Source organism: Chanodichthys erythropterus, chromosome 16, assembly GCF_024489055.1.
Source record: "Chanodichthys erythropterus isolate Z2021 chromosome 16, ASM2448905v1, whole genome shotgun sequence".
NCBI lineage: Eukaryota > Metazoa > Chordata > Actinopteri > Cypriniformes > Xenocyprididae > Chanodichthys > Chanodichthys erythropterus.
Genome location: NC_090236.1, coordinates 4,425,001 through 4,448,341, shown reverse-complemented (window position 1 = coordinate 4,448,341; position 23,341 = coordinate 4,425,001). Strand labels below are relative to the sequence as shown.

At 37.3% G+C, this 23,341-nt stretch overlaps 1 protein-coding gene across 2 annotated transcripts in view; it reads right to left on the bottom strand.

Moving 5' to 3' along the window:
- Positions 1-3,275: 3,275 nt before the first annotated feature.
- Positions 3,276-23,341, bottom strand: part of epc1b (enhancer of polycomb homolog 1 (Drosophila) b) — a 26,921-nt gene continuing 6,855 nt past the window's right edge. The window contains exons 2-14 of one of the 2 annotated variants that reach the window (XM_067363396.1): positions 20,016-20,175; positions 18,939-19,084; positions 14,808-15,014; positions 14,578-14,726; positions 13,302-13,446; positions 13,007-13,165; positions 12,835-12,924; positions 12,565-12,713; positions 9,078-9,442; positions 8,692-8,813; positions 6,883-7,015; positions 6,445-6,790; positions 3,276-4,594 (exon numbers count right to left, since the gene is read on the bottom strand). In XM_067363396.1, the coding sequence (XP_067219497.1) occupies positions 4,522-4,594; positions 6,445-6,790; positions 6,883-7,015; positions 8,692-8,813; positions 9,078-9,442; positions 12,565-12,713; positions 12,835-12,924; positions 13,007-13,165; positions 13,302-13,446; positions 14,578-14,726; positions 14,808-15,014; positions 18,939-19,084; positions 20,016-20,175 (2,244 nt within the window). In that variant the 3' untranslated portion in view covers positions 3,276-4,521. The remainder of the gene's footprint in view (positions 4,595-6,444; positions 6,791-6,882; positions 7,016-8,691; positions 8,814-9,077; positions 9,443-12,564; positions 12,714-12,834; positions 12,925-13,006; positions 13,166-13,301; positions 13,447-14,577; positions 14,727-14,807; positions 15,015-18,938; positions 19,085-20,015; positions 20,176-23,341) is intronic. The other variant, XM_067363397.1, reaches the window with a different exon arrangement.

The following is a 23,341-nucleotide window of genomic DNA, read 5'->3' as shown; positions in this document are numbered from 1 at the left end:
TTTTACATGTGGATTATTGTGGTGTTGTGCCGAAAGAACACAAAATACAATAATTCCCGAGAGACTGAACTCTTTAATCTCCACAAGCAGCGACAGAAAATGTACAACGTTAGCACTCACTCAGAAGAGTACCTCATACGGAAAACAGCCATATACATAAACATAGTCCCCTCTTGTGGCCATTATGTGCACTGCAGTCCAACATTAACTATTGCAGTAAGGATACCACAATTATAATTTTCGGGAACTGAGTTAAACATTGGACTGCGGGATGAAAATAACAGTGTTTGATGAAAATAACAGTGGGATGAAAATAACAGTGTTTCGACAACATGGCGACAAACACACTTTACAAACGCAACTCTTGCTCTTCTCCGTGGGAGCGCAACAAGACCACGCCCCCTTTTTTGTGTATTCCTGTGGGCGGAGGTTAGTCAAAAAACAGTTTTAGTGACGTCATTAAAGAAGGAAGTAGAGGGAAACTGGCCGTTCGATGTAGGCGACTTCTGTTGAATAAAATATCTCGCTTGGCATTGAACTTTGAGCTTTAAAATTTTACAGATTTTATTTATACACTAACAACAACATTACACACTAACTACAGTTTGAAACATGGGATCACGAAGAACGGGACCTGTGTATCATACATCTAGTCAAAACGAGGTTGAATTTTGCTTTACTTTGGTTATCTTTGATAGTGATGCAAATAATGGTTGGTTCCAGCCTAACAGGCCAGCTTGTGGATTGAAAGACTGACAATAACAATTTAGATATATTTATATTATTTTATAATATAGTCTAGCTCTGTTGTTTTAACTGATACTAATTCTGTTTGTGTTTGTGTGTATAGAATGAGCATAACATCTACACGGTTTCCAGACCCAAAGCGAAGTTTGAAATCACTCGACCTCACCTTTCCACACTCTGAGCTGATCAACATCGACTGGACGAAACTTTTCCAGATAAATGAAAGGAAATCCAGTGTATTGTTGCCATTTCTCCGTTCTTTTTTTGAACTGAAAAAGATGGAAATTGGAGTGGAGGTATTGACTAGGAAGTGGTCTGTGCAGATCCTCCACATCATCCAGAAATTCCCTGGTCTAACAGAACTCTCGTAAGAAATCTAAATTTAAAACCAATTTCTGTCCTTTTTCTATATACATTTATCTCATGTCAGGAATTATAATTTAGCCAAATTTTTACTAGTACATTCAAACACATTTTTAAAGCTGGATATAAAGAACGGTTGTCATTTTATTTTGTAAAGCTCTTGCTAGCAGATAACCTCATCATCAGCCCATCATCTGGCACTCCCCCAGAAAAATCATTGTTATAGAATTGTTTTAATGAATGGGAAGCAAAGTGTGAAGTTTTTTTAAACTTACCTTATCTTCATAATGTGTGTTTGTTTTAGGGTACGTGCTCATTTTTTACCGGAGGAGGGAATCGAGATCTTGCAGAGGTCATGTGTGAGGCCAGCCTGTGATTTGTCATTTTCTGGGTTTGTATTGGTTAACTTTATATTTCTCAAACATCTTTGACTATAACTGAATAATCAACAGACCTACTTGACAATTTTGTCATCATTTAATCACCTTCGTTTGATTTTAAACCTGAATAAAAAAAAAAATATTTTTAAAATATTTCCACAAACCCTCAAAAATCGTGTGTGGCCCCTTTAAAAAAACTCTGAACTCACATGGTACAAAAGTATCAAAATGTTCCAAACAACTCATGAGGAATATATAAAGTGTTCAGAAGTCATACAATAGCTTTTTGTGAGGAACAAACCAACATTTTGGGAATCGTTTCACAAATGTATTTTTCTTGACATCCACCCTTGATCAACTTTTGATTTACACACCCTCAGGTTGTTCCAAACCTGTATAAATTTCTTTGTTCTGTTGAACACAAAGGAAGATATTTTAAAGAATGTGGGAATGCTGAGGCACCATTGACTTCCATAGGATTTTTTTTTTCTTTCTACTATGAAAGTCAACTGTGCCCCAGAACAGCCTGATTACAAACTTCCTTCAAGATATCTTCCTATGTTCAACAGAACAAAAAAAATCATACAGGTTTGGAACAACTTGAGTAAATTATTACAGAATTTTCAATTTTTGGTGAACTATCCCTTTAAATTTTGGTCCGTTTTCCACACAACATTTCTTATAGCAGTGATTATACTCAAAACAGATGTCAGGTGTGTGTAGTGAAGCTATGCTTTGTGATATCTGGCTATGAAGGTACAGATGCCATAAAGAGTCTGAAAAATGCACAAGTTGGAAAAATGAAAGCTGCAATCATCAGGTGAAGATTCAGCTGAATTCCCAGGGCTTTTCTGTGGAGACATTACGACAGTAAGTTACGACTGAGATTAACAAAGATCTTGATGAAACGATAACAATGAAAACTGTGATGACAACAGCTACCAGTTAAGCAAAGCATTTCCTTTTTTGAATGATTTAGAAGAATACAATAATTCCTTGTATAGTAAGCCTATATGTACAGGTTTTCATCATGCATGTAGTGTGGATCTTAACCTACTAGCCAGCTTTGTATTTATGAACTCATAACATATCCAGCACATATACTCTGACTGTAGCCACAATGCTAAAGCATGATCTGTCTCAAGACAGATTTCTTCATTTGTCTGATATTTCTCTGGTCTCTGTCATGTTTTTAAGGCCCTTGTTTGGAAACTAATGGTAGTGTGATGACGGTTTACAGGAGTAAACTCCAGAAGCAGCAGCTGTACCAAGAACTGTGGATGAGTGAAACAACGTAAATAAAATGAATACAAAATGCAGTTAGGTCTTGTATTGTAATTATATTATGTTCTTATTGTATGAAGGATTGCTGTTAAGATTTGTAAAATGTAATTCAACAGATGTTAAACTTTATTTTTATGAACTCTTTAGTGCTGATATATTTGAAGAGTCATAGAATCTGTAATTAATTTGTTTTGATTTTGCAGCATTGTGGCCATAAAACACCACTACCTAATTCTCAAAATTTGATTCTGGCTATGTATGAACATTTAATAACCATGAAAATGTCTCTGTAGATGTTAAATGTTTGCAAGTTTGGTGAAGGAAACACTTAAAATGGATTCAACCAAAAATAAAAATTTTGTTCAAAAACCTGTGAGACTCTCTCCTTTGAGGCTAATTTAATTAATTAAAGCTAATTTAATTAAATGGGACTTGACAATCATACTTTGCAAGAGACACTTGTATTTCACATGATTATAATTTCTACATAAAACTGTATGGGTGATGAAGAAGATAGATCTGAAATAAAAATGACGGACAGATTGTGCTGGTCAAACACTTAATGCCCTGGGTTTATTAAACATTTTTTGTATTATAAGTTTTTTTTTATTATTCATTCTTCCAGGTGGGACTAAAAAAAACACCTCAAAGATAGATGATGCCATTGGAACGGGCATTCAGATTGTGGTACATACAAACAACAACTACGAGTAGCCTTGTGAGGTACCGTCCTCTTCACAGAAGAGAGCTCATGCTGGCCCCACAGGAAGGGTGCCACCATGAAGTCTTACAGGAAACAAAACGTCCCTTTTTTGTTCGTTTTCCTTATTTCATATAAAGTGGAATGATGATGATGATAAAGAAACATACTGAGATGTCACTGTAGTCCTCTCCCTTATGAACTACCATTACAAATAACAGACAGGGGACGTACAATCAGTCATCAAAAACAGAGGTAATAAAAATAAACCCATTTTCTAAGTTTCACAAACCCCAAATGAAAAAGGGTCTCAGATTCCAAAAAAAAAAAAAAAAAAAAAGACTCAGAAATCATACAAAAGCAGCATTGATTTAAAAAAAAAAAAAAAAAAAAAAAAAAATAGTGCTTGAGTGGAGTGGGAGCAGCCACATGAGAAAGAAGACAGACAGATGAACCCCTGCTGCTTTTCAAACAAGAGATGTTCACATACAACTGCTTTAGCTACACACACAGAGAAACCCAGGAGGTTACAGTGTATTAAAAAAAATTAAGAATTTAAAGGGGGAAAACAAAAAACAAAAAAAACAAAACTGTAAACACCTCACAATAAATAGATAAAACAGCAGGTTTTGCACCATGCATGTGACACATACATTCAGATACAGTCTCACAAACACTTGAACATTCACAATCTCCGACACACACGCACAAACTGCACACACACTACGAAAATCGCAGTTTTTTTCTGATTTTTTTCCCAAGTGCAAAACATCACAAATGAACAATTTCTGTATTCAAGTAATGTTATATACAAGGGGGTGTATTACAAATATGTATGTACATAGAATATTTTCCATATTTCATAATTTACAGATGTTGATATCTTAACAGTAACAAAATTTTTGAAGGAAAAAGAAAAAAAGAAAAAAGATGAGCATTGCAATTAAGTCCCAACGGCTGCCACGGAAACAGCGTCGCTACGATGCATAGCACCTAAAGGAGACGCCTCGATTATGAGGTGGTGTGTGAACGGTTGAGGGGGCGGGGCTACGTGACCTCCATGGCGACTGTGTTGTCTGTTAGACTGTTTAATGGTGGTTTCTCTTGATCGTGATTTTCCCTGCAAGACAAAATTGGATTAGTTGAACTGATCATGTGCAAATCACACAATGAAGAACAAAAACAGCTACATAAAGTCAACATAAATTCGCATTTGAAATGATGCAAGGTGGAATTTGATTGTAACTAATCATGCTGCAACTGATAGCCAATAAATAGCAGTTAATACATTTTTATTTATTTTATTTTTTTAAATATAAATCCATCACAGAATTAGGGCTGCCCCCATAATTGTCAACTAACTGTTAGTCGACCAAAATTTTATTATTTGGTTAGTTGGAAAAAAAAAAAAAAAAAAAAAAAAAGTATGATGGAGGATAGGCTAAAGTTTGGATTTCCTGTCTGACAATCTCAAGGCCCCTATATACTTCAAACGAAATCAAAGATCGAACTGATGTACTGTCATTGCGATATGCCAGACCCAACAATGCAGAAGATCTGAAGGCCACTATCAGAGCAACCTGGGCTCTCATAACACCTGAGCAGTGCCACAGACGGATCGACTCCATGCCACGCCGCATTGCTGCAGTAATTCAGGCAAAAGGAGCCGCAAATAAATATTGAGTGCTGTACATGCTCATACTTTTCATGTTCATACTTTCAGTTGGCCAAGATTTCTAAAAATCCTTTCTTTGTATTGGTCTTAAGTAATATTCTAATTTTCTGAGATACTGAATTTGGGATTTTCCTTAGTTGTCAATTATAATCATCAAAATCAAAAGAAATAAACATTTTTAATATATCAGTCTGTGTGTAATGAATGAATATAATATACAAGTTTCACTTTTTGAATGGATTTAGTGAAATAAATCAACTTTTTGATGATATTCTAATTATATGACCAGCACCTGTATGGCTTTTGAAACAGTAGCAAGTTTACATGACTGCTCGCTCTAACAATTACCAAGATAAATGTGTGCTATTATTAGGTGCATATCCAATGTTTGTGCAGAGCGTGGAAGCTGAAGTATAGCACGCCTTCTGCATGACATGGAGGTGCCGGCGCGATCACTTGCATTTAACCTAAAATACCCCGTCATTTTTGGTGTTACATCAAGAGTAGCCTAATACATAATTCGAAACTGACAAATTTGGTGTGCACTCACAAAAACAACTAAAGATTGTGCTTTTGTAAAATAAAACAAACAGATTGCGCTTTGTGCCATCTCTGTCTCTGTGAACTTAAGTGCGTCAAAAAAATAAACCGAAACTCAGCATGAACTTGCCTCACAGGCATGAGAAATACATCTATTGAAAGCTTGAAATGTATTTTTAAATGAACCGACTCAAATGGAAAACAAATATTCTCAGATTATGTTATAAAACATGCATACAGGTGTGTGCACTACTGGAGAGATGACGAGTCAGCATCCTCAACTTCAACACTACAGCCGAAACAACACAAAACACCGTTTTATCAATAAGTTATTAAAACGTTCAGACAGTCTTCTTGCCGTTTTTCATGACACATTCCTAATCATTACTTTTTCCAGTGCACTGTGGCAAGCATGCACTTGAGCGCTGATTAGGCCATGTAGGCAATTAAGGCTCATTATTATGATTTATATGGTTTATTCATATAAATGTGCGATTATTCGACTGATCGCTTAAAATGAAAGACTACTAGTCGACTAGAAACATATTTAGTCAAGGGCAGCCCTACATAGCATTATAATGTACAGTATGAAAAAGAGATTAATAATCTTTAGCAAATCAAAATATAACAGTTGACAGCGCATATATTGATGCAACTAATCACACCCTTTGCAATTTGGTAATTGCACTAAGCAATTTTTTAGTTTCATTTCAATTATTACAGGAATATTCCTTTGATGCTACACGGATTCTCACCTGGGCCCCATGTCGAGGGTAGTTGACCCTGTAGTGACCTTTGGGATGGGTCTGTTGGCATTGGCAGCAAGTTTTAGGGCAGAAGTGGGAACGGTGAGCTGACGCTGCAGCTGCCGCACGCTCAAGGTGCCTGCTGGTGAGGGCACGCTCACTCTTACAGCCCCGCCCACCAGCGCTTGGCCAGGGGCGGGGCTGGCTGTGCTGACGTGATGATTGGCCGAGGAGGTTCCGTTGTTAGTGGTGGTGGTGGCAACAGCAGGGGAGGGGGATGAGGTGAAGGTAGGGCTAGCAGTTGGAAGGATGGACGACACTGCAGAGCTTGTGTGATGTAAGCCCTTATAGACGCCTGCAGGATCAAGCAAAAGTTCAAGAGTGAAAAATAAACCATTATATGCATATGCATTATAAATAAGTGAGTGTACAGTTTAAAAGACCAACCTGAGGCTGAAACGACTCCATTGACACCAACTCCCTCCTCTTTACTCTTAAGCGCCATCAGCTGGTCAGAAGTCAGCAGTGCAGAGGCAGCAAACTGAGCACTGGCAACATCTATCGTCTTTGACACCAAACTCTGAGGGGAGAGAAAAAAGAAGAAAAAAAAAAAACACATTCAAGTTAATACATTTGAAAATGATAAAACTACAACACAGCAGATCTGTAAAGGTTGAAAACAGTTTATCCATTAAAGACATTTTCTATTCTATTTCTAATATGTTTTTATGTGATCAAAAACGGTGAGATTTTAATTTAAAGAAACACTCGTGCAGCAGCTTTAACCGGCTTCCTTTAAGGCCAAAGTACTAAAACATGTAGTGTTGTGTTATAAATGTACAGCATTATTATTATTATTTAAATTAAGAAAAAAAAAAAAAAAAACACCTTAAGATGATTTATACCTAGATTTTCAATGTTAACTGTGGAAACAAGTCCATTTTGGGAACAGGACTCAGGGTTGCTGTACATTTTTTTAAAGTCAAATTTAAGGCTTTTTAGGACCTTTTTAGAGCCTGAAAAAATAAAAATTAATACTTTTTGCAATATTGTGCAATAATATTTTCAAAGTGGTTTTGAAAGTTTGTTATTGATAATAATTAGAAGATATTTTGCCGAGTGTGTTTTTGTGCTAGTACCATGGCTGGTTTAGGCATGTTGTGGACAGCTGACTCACAAAGACATTCACATTATTAATATTCTAAGCGGTGGTTAGTTCACAGCAGTAACAAATTAACATTTTTATTAAGGGGCAATATTTGCCACCTTAAATTGATTTACAGAAGTATTTTCACCAATAAAAGGGCATTTTTGATAAACTTATAAAAAATTTAACTAACATTTACATTTATTTAGATTAATAACAGTATAGGGCTGTTGCCAGTCAGTCAAATTAAATCATTATCAAGAAAATCCATCTTTGCCATGCTGAGGTGACACATATGCGGCACCAGAAGTGGCATTAATATATTTGCACTGCATTTACAACTAGTCTACATAAATTTAATTCAGAATTTAAATATGAAATGATTTCTAATTTTAACTTTTTCATTAAAATGTACTTTAAAAATAACTGCCAGTAGGGGGCAGCAAGTCACTGTCTTGAGTCATTCAACCAATTTGTTCAAACGCTGATTCATTCAGGAACAAAGCAAGTGACCATCTTTATTGAAAGGGTCATTGAATCATTAAACTGATTAGTTCAAAACGAGGATTCAGTCAGTAAAAAAAAATAAAAATTGCTGTCTGTTGCATGAAGACTCTGTTCTGCTGTGGTTTCATTTTGAAAGACATTTTAGAAACACTGTTGTTTTCTATAATTTGCCAATGAAACAACTTATTGTTCATTTAACTGTTGTGTAAAATATCACATTTGCAATCCACCATTTAGTAGCAGTCTGGAGCTCTGTAACTGCATACATCACGCAGTGAAAGTGTAAGTGACAATATCAGCTCGCACATCATTAAATTACACCACCACCGTAGATGATACATATCACACACCCCTACACACATAAAGAATGAACTTATATTTTGAAGTGCAAACTAATGTGTCCTCAAGACAATAATGGAAGAATGTATTCACATGATTATTTAGCCAAAACAGAAGTCTTAAAACATTGTCCCATGTAAAGAAGTCAACCATTCAATTGAAATCGGAAAGCCAATCAACAAATTCTTGCACACATCAACATGAAATGAAGCACTAGAAAAAATTTAATGGACAGTGGACATCTATTGTCATAAAAGGCTGACCTGGGGGTTGTTTGTGACAGCTGTGCTGCCAGCCTGCTGCTGTAGTTGAACCTGTTCAAGCTGCTGTTTCTGCATCAGTGTAAGCTGCTCCTGGTGCTGCTGGTACTGCTCAGCGGTGAAAGCTGCAGGAAAACATAGCAAAAAGATCAGTGATGTCACATCCAGGACATGACAATAAATGCAAAAATAGTAAAGAGTACTGACATGAGTAATTAACATTATCAAACCTTAAATTATGCTAATGAAAGTTATTTAACGTTTTCATACATGGACTCGGATAAAGCAAAAAAGGCTTCTGGGTCAGAAGTGGTTTACAACCCACCTTTTGCCTTGATAAATCTGAGATAAGCAGCTATACACAAATGGTTTGGCAACAGTGGACTCACCCGGTGTGGGTGGAGGGGCAGGTGGTCTGGTGTAGGAGGCGGGGCCTCTTTGCTTCTGAAGCGTGCTGATTGGGCGGATGAGGAAGCCGCGGCGGGGTCTCCGTGTAGACCAGTGCTCTGGATTGTCGGGATCATCTGGCGGTGCCGTCCGAGGCTTGAAATGCCTCCAGCGACAGGCTTTGATATTGAGCAGGATTTGTGTGAGGTCAGGTGAGGTGGAGGAGTGGGCAGAGGTATCTGTGCTGGTGTGTGAGGTATCCATGCTGGGCTGCTGGGTGGGAGACAACGATGGGAATGCGGGGGAATCCGGGTCCAGCCCATGATACACATTATCCCATTCGGAGTGGGCTCGGTCCAATAAAACCCTACAAACAGATGGGAGAAAAAAAAACAAAAACAAAAAAAAAATTCAGCTCGCAGAGTGAATGTGGGTAAAATATTTCTTACAGTATATATATGATACTAAAAAAAATAAAATAAAAAAAAGATTAAATTGGGACAGTCATTTAAATATTTGAACGTAATGCCGTGATATTTATTTATATATATATATTAGGGGTGTAACGGTACACGTATTTGTACCGAACCGTTTCGGTACAGGTCTTTCGGTACGGTGCACGTGTGTACCGAAGCATTACATTGCAACTAGGGATGCTCGCATTGACCGTTTAACCGTTAACCGAAAGTAAGAATTTTAACCGATTAATACTATCAGTTAAACGATTTTTTTGTTTTTTTTGCTGCATGGTTAAAGAAAAATATGCTATATATATACATATATGCTTATTTGTTAACTCACCGGGCGTTTCACACGTGCCAGACATATTTCGCTAAGCAACAAGCAAAATGAAGCGAGCGAAAAGAAGTACTGACCATTTCCAAGCAATCGATCACAGCGTGCTAACGTTTTAGGACAGGTCGATGGTATATAAATCGTGGCCGAACGTTAGCGTTTGTCAATCAAGCAAAACCGTCCATTCAGAAACCGAGAAATTTGACACTTTAAGGTAAGAGGCTGATCTCTCAGATTGACGCGCGAGCTGGCTTGACTGAAGGATTTGTAGTTTATGGACTGTTTTGAGTTAAAAGCATTGATGGCATCAATAAAAGAGATATCTAAAAGCGAAACGAAAATTATTGCCTCGACCGGCGACACAGTGGGGAGGACGCACGAGAGGAGACCTGCGCGTTTAATTGGTATGTGTATGCTACTGTAATACTGCATAATACAAAGCTTATCAGTGGCATGCACTTTGATCACGAAAGTGAAAGTGCCTTTTGCGGTCGCATAGCGGTGCCCCCGCGTTCCCATTTCTCTCGATGTGAACCGTGAGCTCCAGTCCATTACAATTCAGGGCCATGGTATACTTCATTTCCCGCATTCCGCTTGGTCTCGTGCGCGAGCCTTTCAAAGAAACTCCTTTGCCCATGAGCGCGGAAAGACGCGTTCGGTGTGCACACGTGCACCGTCCGTGGTCATAACAATAACAATCCTTGAGGTAGGCCTGCTATTTTTATTTGACGGAAAAAATGTCTAAAATACCGGTTGTTAAAAGCTTCAATGGATTCACCGTGTTTTTGTTTTGTCATCTTAATTTGTTAAACATTTAAGTGAAAAATATTTAGTGTAGGCCTATTTATTTTATGCCTTTTATTTAAATTATTTTTTTCTGCTGTCAGAAACGCTGCAGGTGCGTGACAATTTGATAATGTGAATCCAGGTTCTGTTGTTTATCTGTTCTATGCTGCTGTTTGCATGTTAAAATAAACCCGTGGAAGACACAGACACTCGTCAATTGTATTTTTTATTTAATGTCATATTATATAGGCTATACAATATTATAATCTTATCAGTTAACGGTTAATAATCGGATAACGAGCGTCGGTTGTCGGTCGAGAAATTTAACCGAAATGAGCATCCCTAATTGCAACCAATATTCACCACCAATAACCGCAATAAGCTCTGCGTTTTGTTACTTTCGATAAGAAACAAAGTGTCATCCTTCAAATTCTGTCCACGAAATCATGAAGTTTAAACAGAAAATGCCATTTTGACGTGCTTTGATGTGGGGTGACAGAACACTGTACAGGCGCCTCAGTTCAACCGGCAGCGCGAGCGCGGAGCGCAAGTGAATGTGTTCATCTCTTCCTCCTTAATACTAGTTACAGAATAAACATGAAAGAACATCTGAAGGTATGTTGCAAGATTCAGTACAACTTACTGAAACGGTCATATCTCATGTAATCGCTCATTCAGTGTTTCAACGGTGGAAAGACATCAATGAAAGCGTCCGTATTCAACAATATGTCATGATGCATTTACCTCAGAAAAGCCATTCAGTGTTCACAGCTTGTTAGTTCGCTAGAGAAATGAACTCTTTCGCTTAATATATGCACTATATTAGCCAATATATTCATTATTTTACTTAATCTTTTAGTGATATCCTGATTAGGCGATTTAATGTAGGTTTAAATAAATCTGATGTTAAAATAACAGCCACTGTGTAGAAATGATTATATTTCAACAACGAATTGGAGTAAAAACATTTAGAAGTTAATGCAAAAACTGCCTTAGGTGCAGCTTACAGGTTTGCATACAATTTGTTATTTGAGTGTTGATTATTTTATCTAAAAATAAAAAGCAATTGAATTTAGGCTAATAGTTTGGGCTTCTTTCAAGTTAGGGCTCCCTACATAGTTTATAGCATTAGCAGAGATAATTGTTTTTATCCTTAAGAAACTTTTAGTTTTAATTTAATTTAATATGTTTAAAGACAAAAACACAATTTGTTCAGTAAACCTCTGTTTAATAATAAAAAAAAGCAATTTTATGTTTAGTTTTCTCTCCACCTGCTGTACCGAAAACTGTACCGAACCGTGACTTCAAAACCGAGGTATGTACCGAACCGTGAGTTGTGTACCGTTACACCCCTAATATATATATATATATATATATATATATATATATATATATATATATATATATATATATATATATATATATATATATATATATATATATATACACACACACACACACACACACACACACACACACACAATTAATTCGTACTACCTTCATTTATATTAATTTGCACATATATGCAAATAACTGCAGTAATGACAATAGTCATATTTGATTAAGTGATTTTTTTTTGTATGTTCTCAGTAAATGTTAATATGTAATTAAGTGCAAATTAATGTAATTCAACTCAATATTAATTGGTGAGATCAAATGAAGATAATATATATATTAACGGTATCATACAATTTAATAATTCAAATTATACAAATTAAAAATGTATTATCTTTGAGGACTTTTTTTTAAAACCACAAATAATAATGTGATTTAATAAAATTGAATATAAATCATATATAGGTTCTTAAATGACGATACTACAAATTAAATGATCTGCAATCATATGAAATTATCTGCTGAGATAATATAAATTAACTGTAGTTCAATTAGGTAAGTTGTTTAACTCACCTGCCCCCTCTGCCCACTCGTCGCCGTGCCAACCCCAGGCATCGGCGCGGGACTGTGAGCATGGTGAGAGAATAGCGATACCGCACATCAGCTACCCCGCCCTCGGCAGGGTCTGACCAGGGCCAACCACCCACGAGTCCTGATCGCACCTTCAAGGAAAAAACAGAATCATTTGCTAGTAATATATGGCCTAGACTGCAGTCTCACACAGGATGAGGGAGCATAATTTCTCATTCCAATTCATGAATATAAAGAAGCATCACAACGTACAGCTTGATATTGACAGCCTGTTCTCCTCCTGAACCCAAACACACCATCTGGATCGTTCTCCTCCTCGACCTCTGAAGAACCAGAGAACATCTGAGGAAATGAAAAACAGTGTTAAACCAAGAGAAAGCAGAAAAGGATTCCCATGAATCTCTGTGATTTAACGCAAGTGTACCTGTGAGAAGGGTTCATCGTCTGAGCTGGGAAAGTCATATTGATTGAGGTCTTTAGTGTTAAAGACTGCCGGGCCTGAGTGCACAGAGCCTGCCAACGGCAGTGGCTTTGCCTTCTTCTCATACTTTCGTTTCTGCCGTACAACCTCTGGCTTATCCATCTACAGCCCAAACACATACGATATTTATTAAATAACCATCATTAAATATTTTGTACTTGCGTACTTGCATTGAATGTGTTTAGGGCATAAGGGGAAGTCAACTGGCTCAGACAAACAGAGCTCAGAGTGTGTGTACCTTGATCTTATAGTCCCGGTCATGTTCTGTATGTCTATACTGGTTGCTGTTTGTGATTGGGATCAGAGGAATGACTGGTTTCTCCAAAGCCCTCTGAGCCAAAACCTCTGCCATCACCTCCCCTCCGAAATCAGCCATGCTGTTCCTACTCACACACACACACACACACACACACACACACACACACACACACACACACACACACACATTATTATAATAAAATATTATATTCACTACAGAAATTTCATTGTTTTTTCCAGGTCTGGACATCACCAGGGCTTGAAATTAACTTTTTTGCTCACAAGCCAGCCACTGTGGGTTAGGGGTTTCATTCAGTGGTTTTCCAAAGTTACTAGCCACAATTTTGACATTGATACCATGGGGAAAACTGCCATATAGATATCTTTTAGAATCATCTCATAATTTGGCAGCAGGTATATTAGGCTGCTGTCCCTTTAAGACCTTACACATGGATCAATTATACTTTTACACATGGGTTTTCTTAACTTTTTACGTTCACTTCAAACTTAGACTGAGAATACATGAATACACGCCAGGACCGACATTGACATTATTTTGTGTATTTGACTGTTTGAGCACAATAAGCAGTGAAAAAGAACTCAATTTAGTACCGAGAGGTGGCTTTATACGCACGCACTTTGGGTATCAGCACAAAATCTGCGGGAACGCACAATCAATCCCATGCTGAAATTCAAGACCTGTAACACCAACAATATTCATCCAGAGCAAATGAGAGGCAGGTTTATCAATGATGTCGGAGAGATGAGAGAGCGAGAAAGTGTAGCTGGAATCTTGTATCTATGAGTAAAATGAGTATTGGAAGTGTCTTATAGATTTTTCAATACATATCCATACTGAAATATCTATTTCTGACAACACTACATTGCATTGCACAAAAAAAAAAAAAAAAAATTTAAAAAAAAAAAAAAAATATATATATATATATATATATATATATATATATATATATATATATATATATATATATATATATATATATATATATATATATATATATATAAAATGTTCTTAAAAAAAAAAAAAAAAATAGTAGGAGAGCGTTACATGCCACTGCTGAAATTTTGAAAAACACATTTGGCAGATGTTAATGTCAAGCCCTGGACATCACAAATTTAAGACCAACATTTTATTTGGTCTTATTTATATGTCCTACTTAAACTTCCTGTAGCAATGACAACACATTTCCAGGTTGTACATGATCACAAATGGGAAGGTGCAAGATGTGCGTGTGTACCTCTTCTCTACGATCTCCAGCGTGAGGTGCAGCAGCTCTCTTTTGCTCTTCTCTCGTCTCTTGATCATCTCCAGGATGGTGACAGCCCGGCTCAGGTCCCTACGCAGCTTCAGCATTTTCTCGTAAGAAGCTTCATCATTCTTACGATTCTGTAGAGGAAGAGAACTTGTAAATATTTTCACTTGTTATTCCATAAGCAGTCAATTCCTTGTTGAGTGTTTCCCTCTTACCTTTCGCGTCTGCATCTTCTCCGTTCTGCGCCTGAAGGCCACATAGGGGTCACTGGTGCTGGAGCCGTCACGCTTCTCCTGTTTGACGACAGGGATGAGAGAGCCGCTCTGACACGCTTTCCTCTTCCTGCTCCAGTACTCAAACACCTCCTTTATCAGCTCATCATCCTCCTTTAACAAGAGTTTGGCCTCCTGCAGAGACACCGGCTGAGAGAAACAATGTTTCTAATTAAGCTTCTTACCAAGATAACAGGTTAATGAACATTACTACCATTAATACCACCAGCAGTGGTCAAAAGACTGTCAAGGCTCAACAAGGATTTCTTTGTTCAGACCTAGTTGGGCCTGTAAATCAGATTTTCACTTACCCTGCTAACAATTTTACTAGCCCCACCACAAATGATAGACATTTTAACATGTTTTTGCAAATATAGAAAAGAAGCCAAAATAAAAAGATTAGTATAGTATGGTTTTAAAACAATGACAGCATAAAACGCATTTTCAATCCCTGTTCACCCCAAGAACAACAGATGAGGTCACTCTCATGAGGTGAATGATAAAACCATTGACAGCCAACCTTAACTATCAATTCCAATGTTAGTCAATTAATTGAGCAGAATTCAAAAGTAATGTTCAAAAGTTTGAGATCAGTAAGATTTTTTTGGATAGAAATGAACACTTATTCAGTAAAGATGCATTAAATTGACAGTAAAGATGCAAAAAGTGACAGTAAAGGCATTTATAAATGTAACCAAATATTTACATTTTAAATAAATGTTCTTTTGAACTTTTTATTTGTCAAAGAAACCTGAAAAATATGGTTTCCACAACATTAAACAGCACACCAGCAAATCAGCATATTAGAATGCTTTCTGAAGGATCATGAAGACTGGAGTATTGGCTGCAGAAAATTCAGCTTTGAAATGAATAAATCACATGAATAAGTATATTAACAAAAAAAATAATTAAAATAAATTTACAACATTACTGTTATTATTTCTTTTTAATAAATGCAGCATTGGTGAAAAGGAGACTTTCAAAAATATTAAAAAAAAAAAAAATCTGACAGACCCCAAAATTGGAACGGCAGTAGGACTTGGATTCTCAGAACACATGATCAGCTACGGTAAGATGTGGTGACAACAGTGGGTTGTTATTATGGCTGGGACAATACATTGATTATCGATTTACGATACAATGAATCTGGATTGATTCTGTTATTTTTCCAAATGTATCGCGATTCTCTCTCAAATCGATTTATGAGCTTAGTTTTTAACAGATGGCACTATACGTGCTTTAGAAACACACATACTCTGCTTGCTTCCAGTTCCTTTACACACACACACACACACACACACACACACACACACACACCACTTAAACCTTAAATCATTAAGTTTGAAAAGGTTGAAGCAAATTACAAGGGTGTTTTCAGTGGGCTGCGTTTACATTAATCTCACGTCATAAAAGAATTCTGAGCGGAGGTGCAAGTATATTTAACCAATTACTCAGCCAAATGCACAAGCGCTCTCCAGCAGTCTTCTTCGTGATCATTTGAGTGTGTGGTTAAAATCTTAACTAAGCTCAGAATCAATTAGAGAGGGAAAATATTAGGATCGATCCAGATTCATTGTATCATGAATTGAGAATCGATGTACTGTCCTAGCCCTAGTTGATATCCTTATTGTTGAGCCCTGACTCAGTTCAAACAATAAGTCACAATTCACTCTCTATACATTTAAAAAGATGGTGTGTTATCCATTCACAAGGCTGACAATAGTGACAATCAGTGACAAAGACTGAAAATCAGAATGAATAACTGCTGATTAGGGTTGTGCCGATGGACGATATCATCGTCCATCGTGATGGCTGACCGACATCCCGATGGAGTGACACCATCGTGATGCCACGGCCCCGCTCCGCCCCTTTTATTCCCCTCTTATTCCCCTCACGTGCAACCTATTGGAAAGCCTGGATGAGTCATTAGTTGGGAAATAAAATAACCCTTTCGCATGCAAGTTTAAAATATTCTGGCTGACCCCCCAGCACGAGTTTTTCAAGGCGACCGTTATTTAGAACGTATCGCTTTATGGTTTCCATTAGGGGTGTAATGATACGCTCAGGTCACAATACGATACGTATCTCGATACGGAGTTCACGATACGATACGTATCACGATATTTTGAACAAAATGAAACTGAAATTCAAACAAGATTTATTAAAAAAAACATTAACAAATTTCAATAATTGTCCTTGTTGTACACACAAGATCACATTTCAATAAAATAAATATAAAATTTTAATAAAAACCTTCTGTATTCAAATTAACAGTTGAATAGGGCTGTCTGTCACTAAATTTTTTTTTTTTAATTTAACATGAACTTAGAATTATGAATAGGGGCCGTTCACATATCGCGTCTAAAAACGCGTGGAAGGCGCGGCCGCACCGCTTCTTTCCAAAGCGCTTGCGCTCCCGTGCCGTCGGTCGTTGCTATGCAACCTTGAACTGGGCTCTCCAAGAGGATCAGAGGAACAAGAGGATGTTTCTGCAAAGGATAAATGATTTCTAGCCCTTGCATTAGTTTTACTACGAGATATATTGATGGAGATAAGATATAAAAACCACCATGTACAGCTATGATCAGCTGTTCGGCTGAGCTTTCGATGTTTTGTTACGGAAAGGCCATAGCTGATCGGTTGAGTCTTGTCACACGACCTGCGGTGCGCTTGCGGCATTCTGAGAAGTTGAGAATTGCATGCGCGTTGCGACCGCGTTGATCCCATTATGAGCGCGCCTGCCGCGCGGCTACATTTGAAAATAATAACCGACTTGCACGCGGAAAAGACACAATATGTGAACGGCGCCACAGAACTTAAAGCAAAGCATCGCAAGCGTCTTTTGCTTTTCTGTGAGCACAGCTGTTGCTGTGCACTGCGGTGAAAGAAAGCCACGACTTCTCACGCGACCATGCAAGAGACTGACATGAAAAACGTTTAAACCTGCTTGCAAGATTCAATGTGTGCCCGAAACACTTACTGAACTAGAGAGCTGATTGAGACACACCATCTACGATAAATCGTTACACCCCTAATACTTATAGCAATTTAAAAATGTGGTAGCATTGGATCTGGACAGGAAGGAGAACTCTGGGAGTTGGAAGGGGTGTGCCGCGATTCTGCCTTCTCAAATCGCGATACAGGTTCGTGGACCTGCGTATCGCGATTTCGATTTCATATCGCATATCGTTACAGCCCTAGTTTCCATGGTGACGTGTCGTTGCTTGTCATGTCACACACCGCAGCGCTGTATGACTGATGATCTGCTTTTATTTCAGTTTTCCTTTTTTATTCAAAATATTCACTAATTTGTTAACTATAACATGAAATATCTGATATTCCGATTGTCAAATATGTGAAAGTGGATGTGTTCTGCTGTTTAAACAACTTTATCATGATTGCGTTAGTTGAGCTATACACGTTATGGGCGTCGCCATGTTACTACGGTTTTACCCATAAATCAGCTGCAGAACAAGCATGCCTTTACTGAAACACTAGTGCAGTCTTGGAAACAGTTCATTCATTTAAACAGACGTTGCTTTAATATGCTTATTAACAACAAACAAATACACACTATTTCCCTCAAGCAAGCAAAACATGTTACAGCTACACTCTTATCTGCAAATGTTATCAATTCCAAGCTGTCTTATAGTCTAAACTGCAAAGCAGAGCGCTAGCAATGCCAAGGTAATGGGTTTCATTCCAAGAGAATGCATAAACTGATAAAACATATACCTTCAATGTAATGTAAGTCACTTTGGATAAAAGCATCTGTCAAATGAATAAACAAGCAAATGTAAAAAATTGATTATATGAAAAGCTATCTGCCATTTATATTGTATTATTGTGATTTTACAGAATCCATAAAAACATGGTCTGTCATGACCTGCTTAATAATTATATCCATCTGAAGGATCTCTGAAATTAAACATTTGAGCACAAATCAAAACACTCGGCAAAGCACTTGAGCACTGGCTCAAGATCAAAATCACAATTAAATTCCAAATCTAGAGTTTGCATTTTTAAATGATATCTACAGTTCCGACTATTCCCAGTTCTGCCTGCCTCTAGTACCTGCTGTCCACTGCCTTTCTCCAGCCGGTCGATCATCTCTTCAAACTGCAGGGCCCCTACGTCCATCTTCTTCTTCAGCTTATTTACAAAAGCCTCATCCTCTGAGTCCAGGTCATAATCCGGCTGTTCTGTGTCCAGACTGAACGCTGTGTAAATTGGAGAGAGTGGGAAAGAACAATACAGTCAAAAGAGTTTTACTGTGAGCCAAAACCACGGTAATCCAAGTTTGACTGCAAGTAACAAACTGTAGTCATTAAAAGGTACAATATGTAATTTCTATTCCTCTAGTGGCATCAAACTGAATTGCAAACTATTTGAAAGGCCCAACATAGCCGTTAACATTTAAAGTTGTGAATTTAACTTGTGCACCAAACTGAAATATTGCATAAAACATTTGCAAATAAAGCAGGGTATCTATCCCATACGTTCAAGAGAACAAAAATGTCACTTCATGTCAATCCTGTGAGACACTTCTAATAGGTCATTATACCAAATCATTCTGATGACAAACTTCGGCTCAGGCATTTCAGAATAATCAAACCAACATTTGAGAAGCTGTACAACGAAACTGGTCTGCTAGTTAGTACAGGTATCCAAGCAAATCACTGTTGAGGCAAAGTCAGGCAAGTTTTGTTGCACATTGAGGCAAAATTAGGCAAACGTGTTTCATCACAGTTTATGCACATATTTCAAAATACGTATAAAAATAGGTGGATGGAGTTACTGACTCCAACTACCATGAGTTTAGGGCAATTTATTTGTCCAAACCAAATGATCAAGGTTTGGCTTTTTAGGCTTGTGAGCTTCTGCTAGTATAGCATTTTTCTCCATTGACAGGCATTCAAAAGTAGCCAGACAAAATATTGTATTATATTATAATTAATTTTTTTTTCAGTGCTGAAGTCGGTTATGAAGAGCTCTTAAAAAAAAAGTGTGAAATGGATTTGTATCATTTCCTGTCTGCTCCCTTTCATGTCACAGCTGAGTAAAGTCAGCAGTAAAAGGCGTGAAGGACACAAACCTCAAGCAATCAATCTGAATTTGATATTTGGTCTGGGTAAAGGCTGAATGACTCACGTTGTATGTGAATGAGCTGTTTGGGCATCCTGAAGTCCCCCGGATAGAGGGACTCATAGTAGGCGATGTTGCTCTCAGCCTCTGGGACGGGAATGACCATGTTGTCCCTCTTCTCCCCGTACACCTGCTGAGCAGAGATCGCCCGCTGGAGATGGTGTTCCTACATAAACACAAACGACAAAATTTAATTAAGTTGCAAGTGCAGGTTTATGTGGGGACTGGGTGAATGATGTCAAGTCATGAGACTAAATGCTAAGATTATCTATCATAAAACACATTGACACATTCATTTCAGAGCAGCATATAGGGCCGGAATTTCAATCACACCAGCATGTGCAATAGAATCTGAATGGTTGCACCAGTCTTGAGCTTGTTTAGACTGCGTTATTGAGCATAAGTTATATCTTCTATAATTAATAAATTATGCACATTTAAGTTTAATATATGTAAACAAGTACCAAAACATAAATGTGCAAAAGAATTGCTATAACACACACACAAATAAAAGAAAACCCCAATCGGGCCATCCTTAAAAATATTTTGGTTTGCAGTAACAGTTTAAAAAAAAAAAAAAAAAAAGTACAATTTTGGTGATGGTGATTACGTAGGTATGAATTTAAACAAATTAGCATATCGTGACATCACTGACTGGGTCTTTCAACCCGTGCCTTTGGGCGCAGCCATGTTTCCACTGTCGGGCCTAAAGCGGACGTGCTAGTGCGTGCCAGGGCCAGTCGCGTTTCCACTGTCACTTCCGGGGCTTGATCGTGCCTCATCGGGGCTTCCTCGGGGCCAACGGCCAGGGTTTTTCGGCCCGCCGAATAATTTGGTCCAAAGCGGGCCAGCTCGGGCTTGAGGAGGGAGTAGTTACGAGCAAAGGCGTAGTTTATCTTTGTGTGGAGACGGAGGCGCCGATGATTACATGTAGGTTACCAGCTAACACCAGCATTAAAGATTTTTAAAATCATTTTAGCTAAAAACTCGCTTTCAGACAGCAGCAAGTGTTTTAAATAACTTATGTTTGTGATCGGATGTGGATTCTGATCACCAAGACTATGCGAGCTATTACCATAGTAAACATGGTTAATACGACGGCTTGACGAAATCATACGTAGGCTATCACAATCATGTAATTATTTTATCTGTCAGCACATCTCGTCTCTCAACGGGTTGAGACGAAGCGAACGCACCGGCCATAGTGTGACATCCGTTAACCAATAGTGTAAACATAGATGACGGTTTTTATTTAAAAGAATGTAGCCTTCGTTTGTATGTAGGCCTAGGCTATTTATATATTTACAATACTTACTAAAATATAATTAATATTATTTGGTCTGGTTACGGCAAACAAGAATATTTTTAAGGATGGCCTCAATGATAAATTCAATACATCTCAAAGCATTGCAACCTAAAAAGTGGAACGCAACAGTGAAAGTGCGAAACACAGTGGCCAGATGTGAAGTAGCAGTCTGAAACAATTAAATAGCACAGCACACTGTCAGCACAATAAATAGGGTACTAGGGCTGTGCGATATGACAATATTATCGTACATCAATGATGTCTTTCAAGTATTGCAATGACGATAATAAAAGCCAGTTTCAGACAATAATCGCCAATATCGAGGAAAAAAAATTACAAATATATTTAACAGTCTCGTATTTATCATGCACATATTTTTCCACATGAAATAGCATGAATGAAATATTTTGAAACCTATGCTAGTAGCCAATTTATAGGAAATAAATCTATTCTGGAATTACTTAATGTACTTAAAGCTAGGAATCGAATAGGCCGATTTTTGCTCAATAATAATTAGATTTTTAATCCATTCCTCAAGTGCGAGATGAAGCGCACTCTTCTGTAGCTACCGCATACTGTTTTCTGAGCTGTGCACACATCGAAAACGCACACAAAAAGCCAACTCATAGACTAGTTCATGGACAAATGCACTCAAAATTATGTCAAAATATCCCCATAAACAGTTGTGTCACAAACTGTTGAGAAAGAAAATGTGTGTAACAGCCTATATTGGATTTGTGAATTGACATCAACCTATAGGCCTATCCACTAAGAATGTTCATTTCGGTTTTAACTGACAAGATTGTTACATTAGATTTAAATTAAATTACATTATAATGGATAAGTGTCTATATGACTAATAATAGGTTTTCCAGGGGTTTAGTTTAGTTTTACATGCGCAAATACCAGCATAAACAACAACAGGAGGATTCACATCATCACATCATGCACCTTTATAGCCTATATAAAAAGGAATAAATACACATATATTCACTCAAACAATTAACATATAAATGATGGGAAAAAAAACAACAACAACAAAAAAAAAAGTAGTAGCCTATACTGGCTCTCCAAAACCATTTTCGTCTGTGCGCCGAGTCACTTATGTAGGAAAAGAGCCACGGTGGCTTCCCTGATTGTAGCAAAATTTTTGGTAGCAAAAAATTGGGGTGCATCCCTAATAAAAACATTAACTGAACTGAACTAATCAACTGTTGTGGTATATCCTTAGTTCCCAACAATGCAAGGAAACCACTGCATCTGACAGATCCAACTCTGCCGTGTCAAACCAAACCAAAACATTGGCATGCCAGTACACAAAACTGCACATGCTCAAAACATGCTCCACTCTCTCACATATACAAGAAAGCAAACACTGACTTCTAACAAACTAAAATGGTTTATAAAAAAAAAAATAAAAAAATAAAAAAAAAGATATATATATAAACTTTTTTTTGGGGGGGTGTGACGAGACCGGTATCTCACAAGACGAGACTCGAGATTGAGTTCACGAAACGAGACGAGACAAGATTTTTACACTATTTTTAAGAAATCCTCAATGGCGAAATACATGACTAGAAAAAAATATTCTGCAGGTGTATTTGAAATGTTTTAACTAATCATCTTGTAATGAATGTCATTTCAGTTCTACTTGAGTATGAATTATCATATGCAGTAAAAGACAACAATACTCAAGTACTGTAAAAGGTTTTGCCACAAACTCAACTGACTGACTTCTCTCGCTCTCCTGTATGATTTCAGTCTCTTCAGAGCTTACTGTACATGATTTATGAGCTTCTACAACTTTTGACCTCCTAACTGAACTCCTTTCCACAAACTGATCATAGAAATAAAAACAGTATAAATAAAAATAAGGTCTCATTTATTAACATTAATGTATTAACCAACATCAACTAACAATGAGCAATATATCATTCATTGTTAGTTCATGGTAGTTCACAGTGCATAAACTAATGTTAACAAATGAAACCTTATTGTTTGTGCTTAATAAGATTAAGAGAAAACT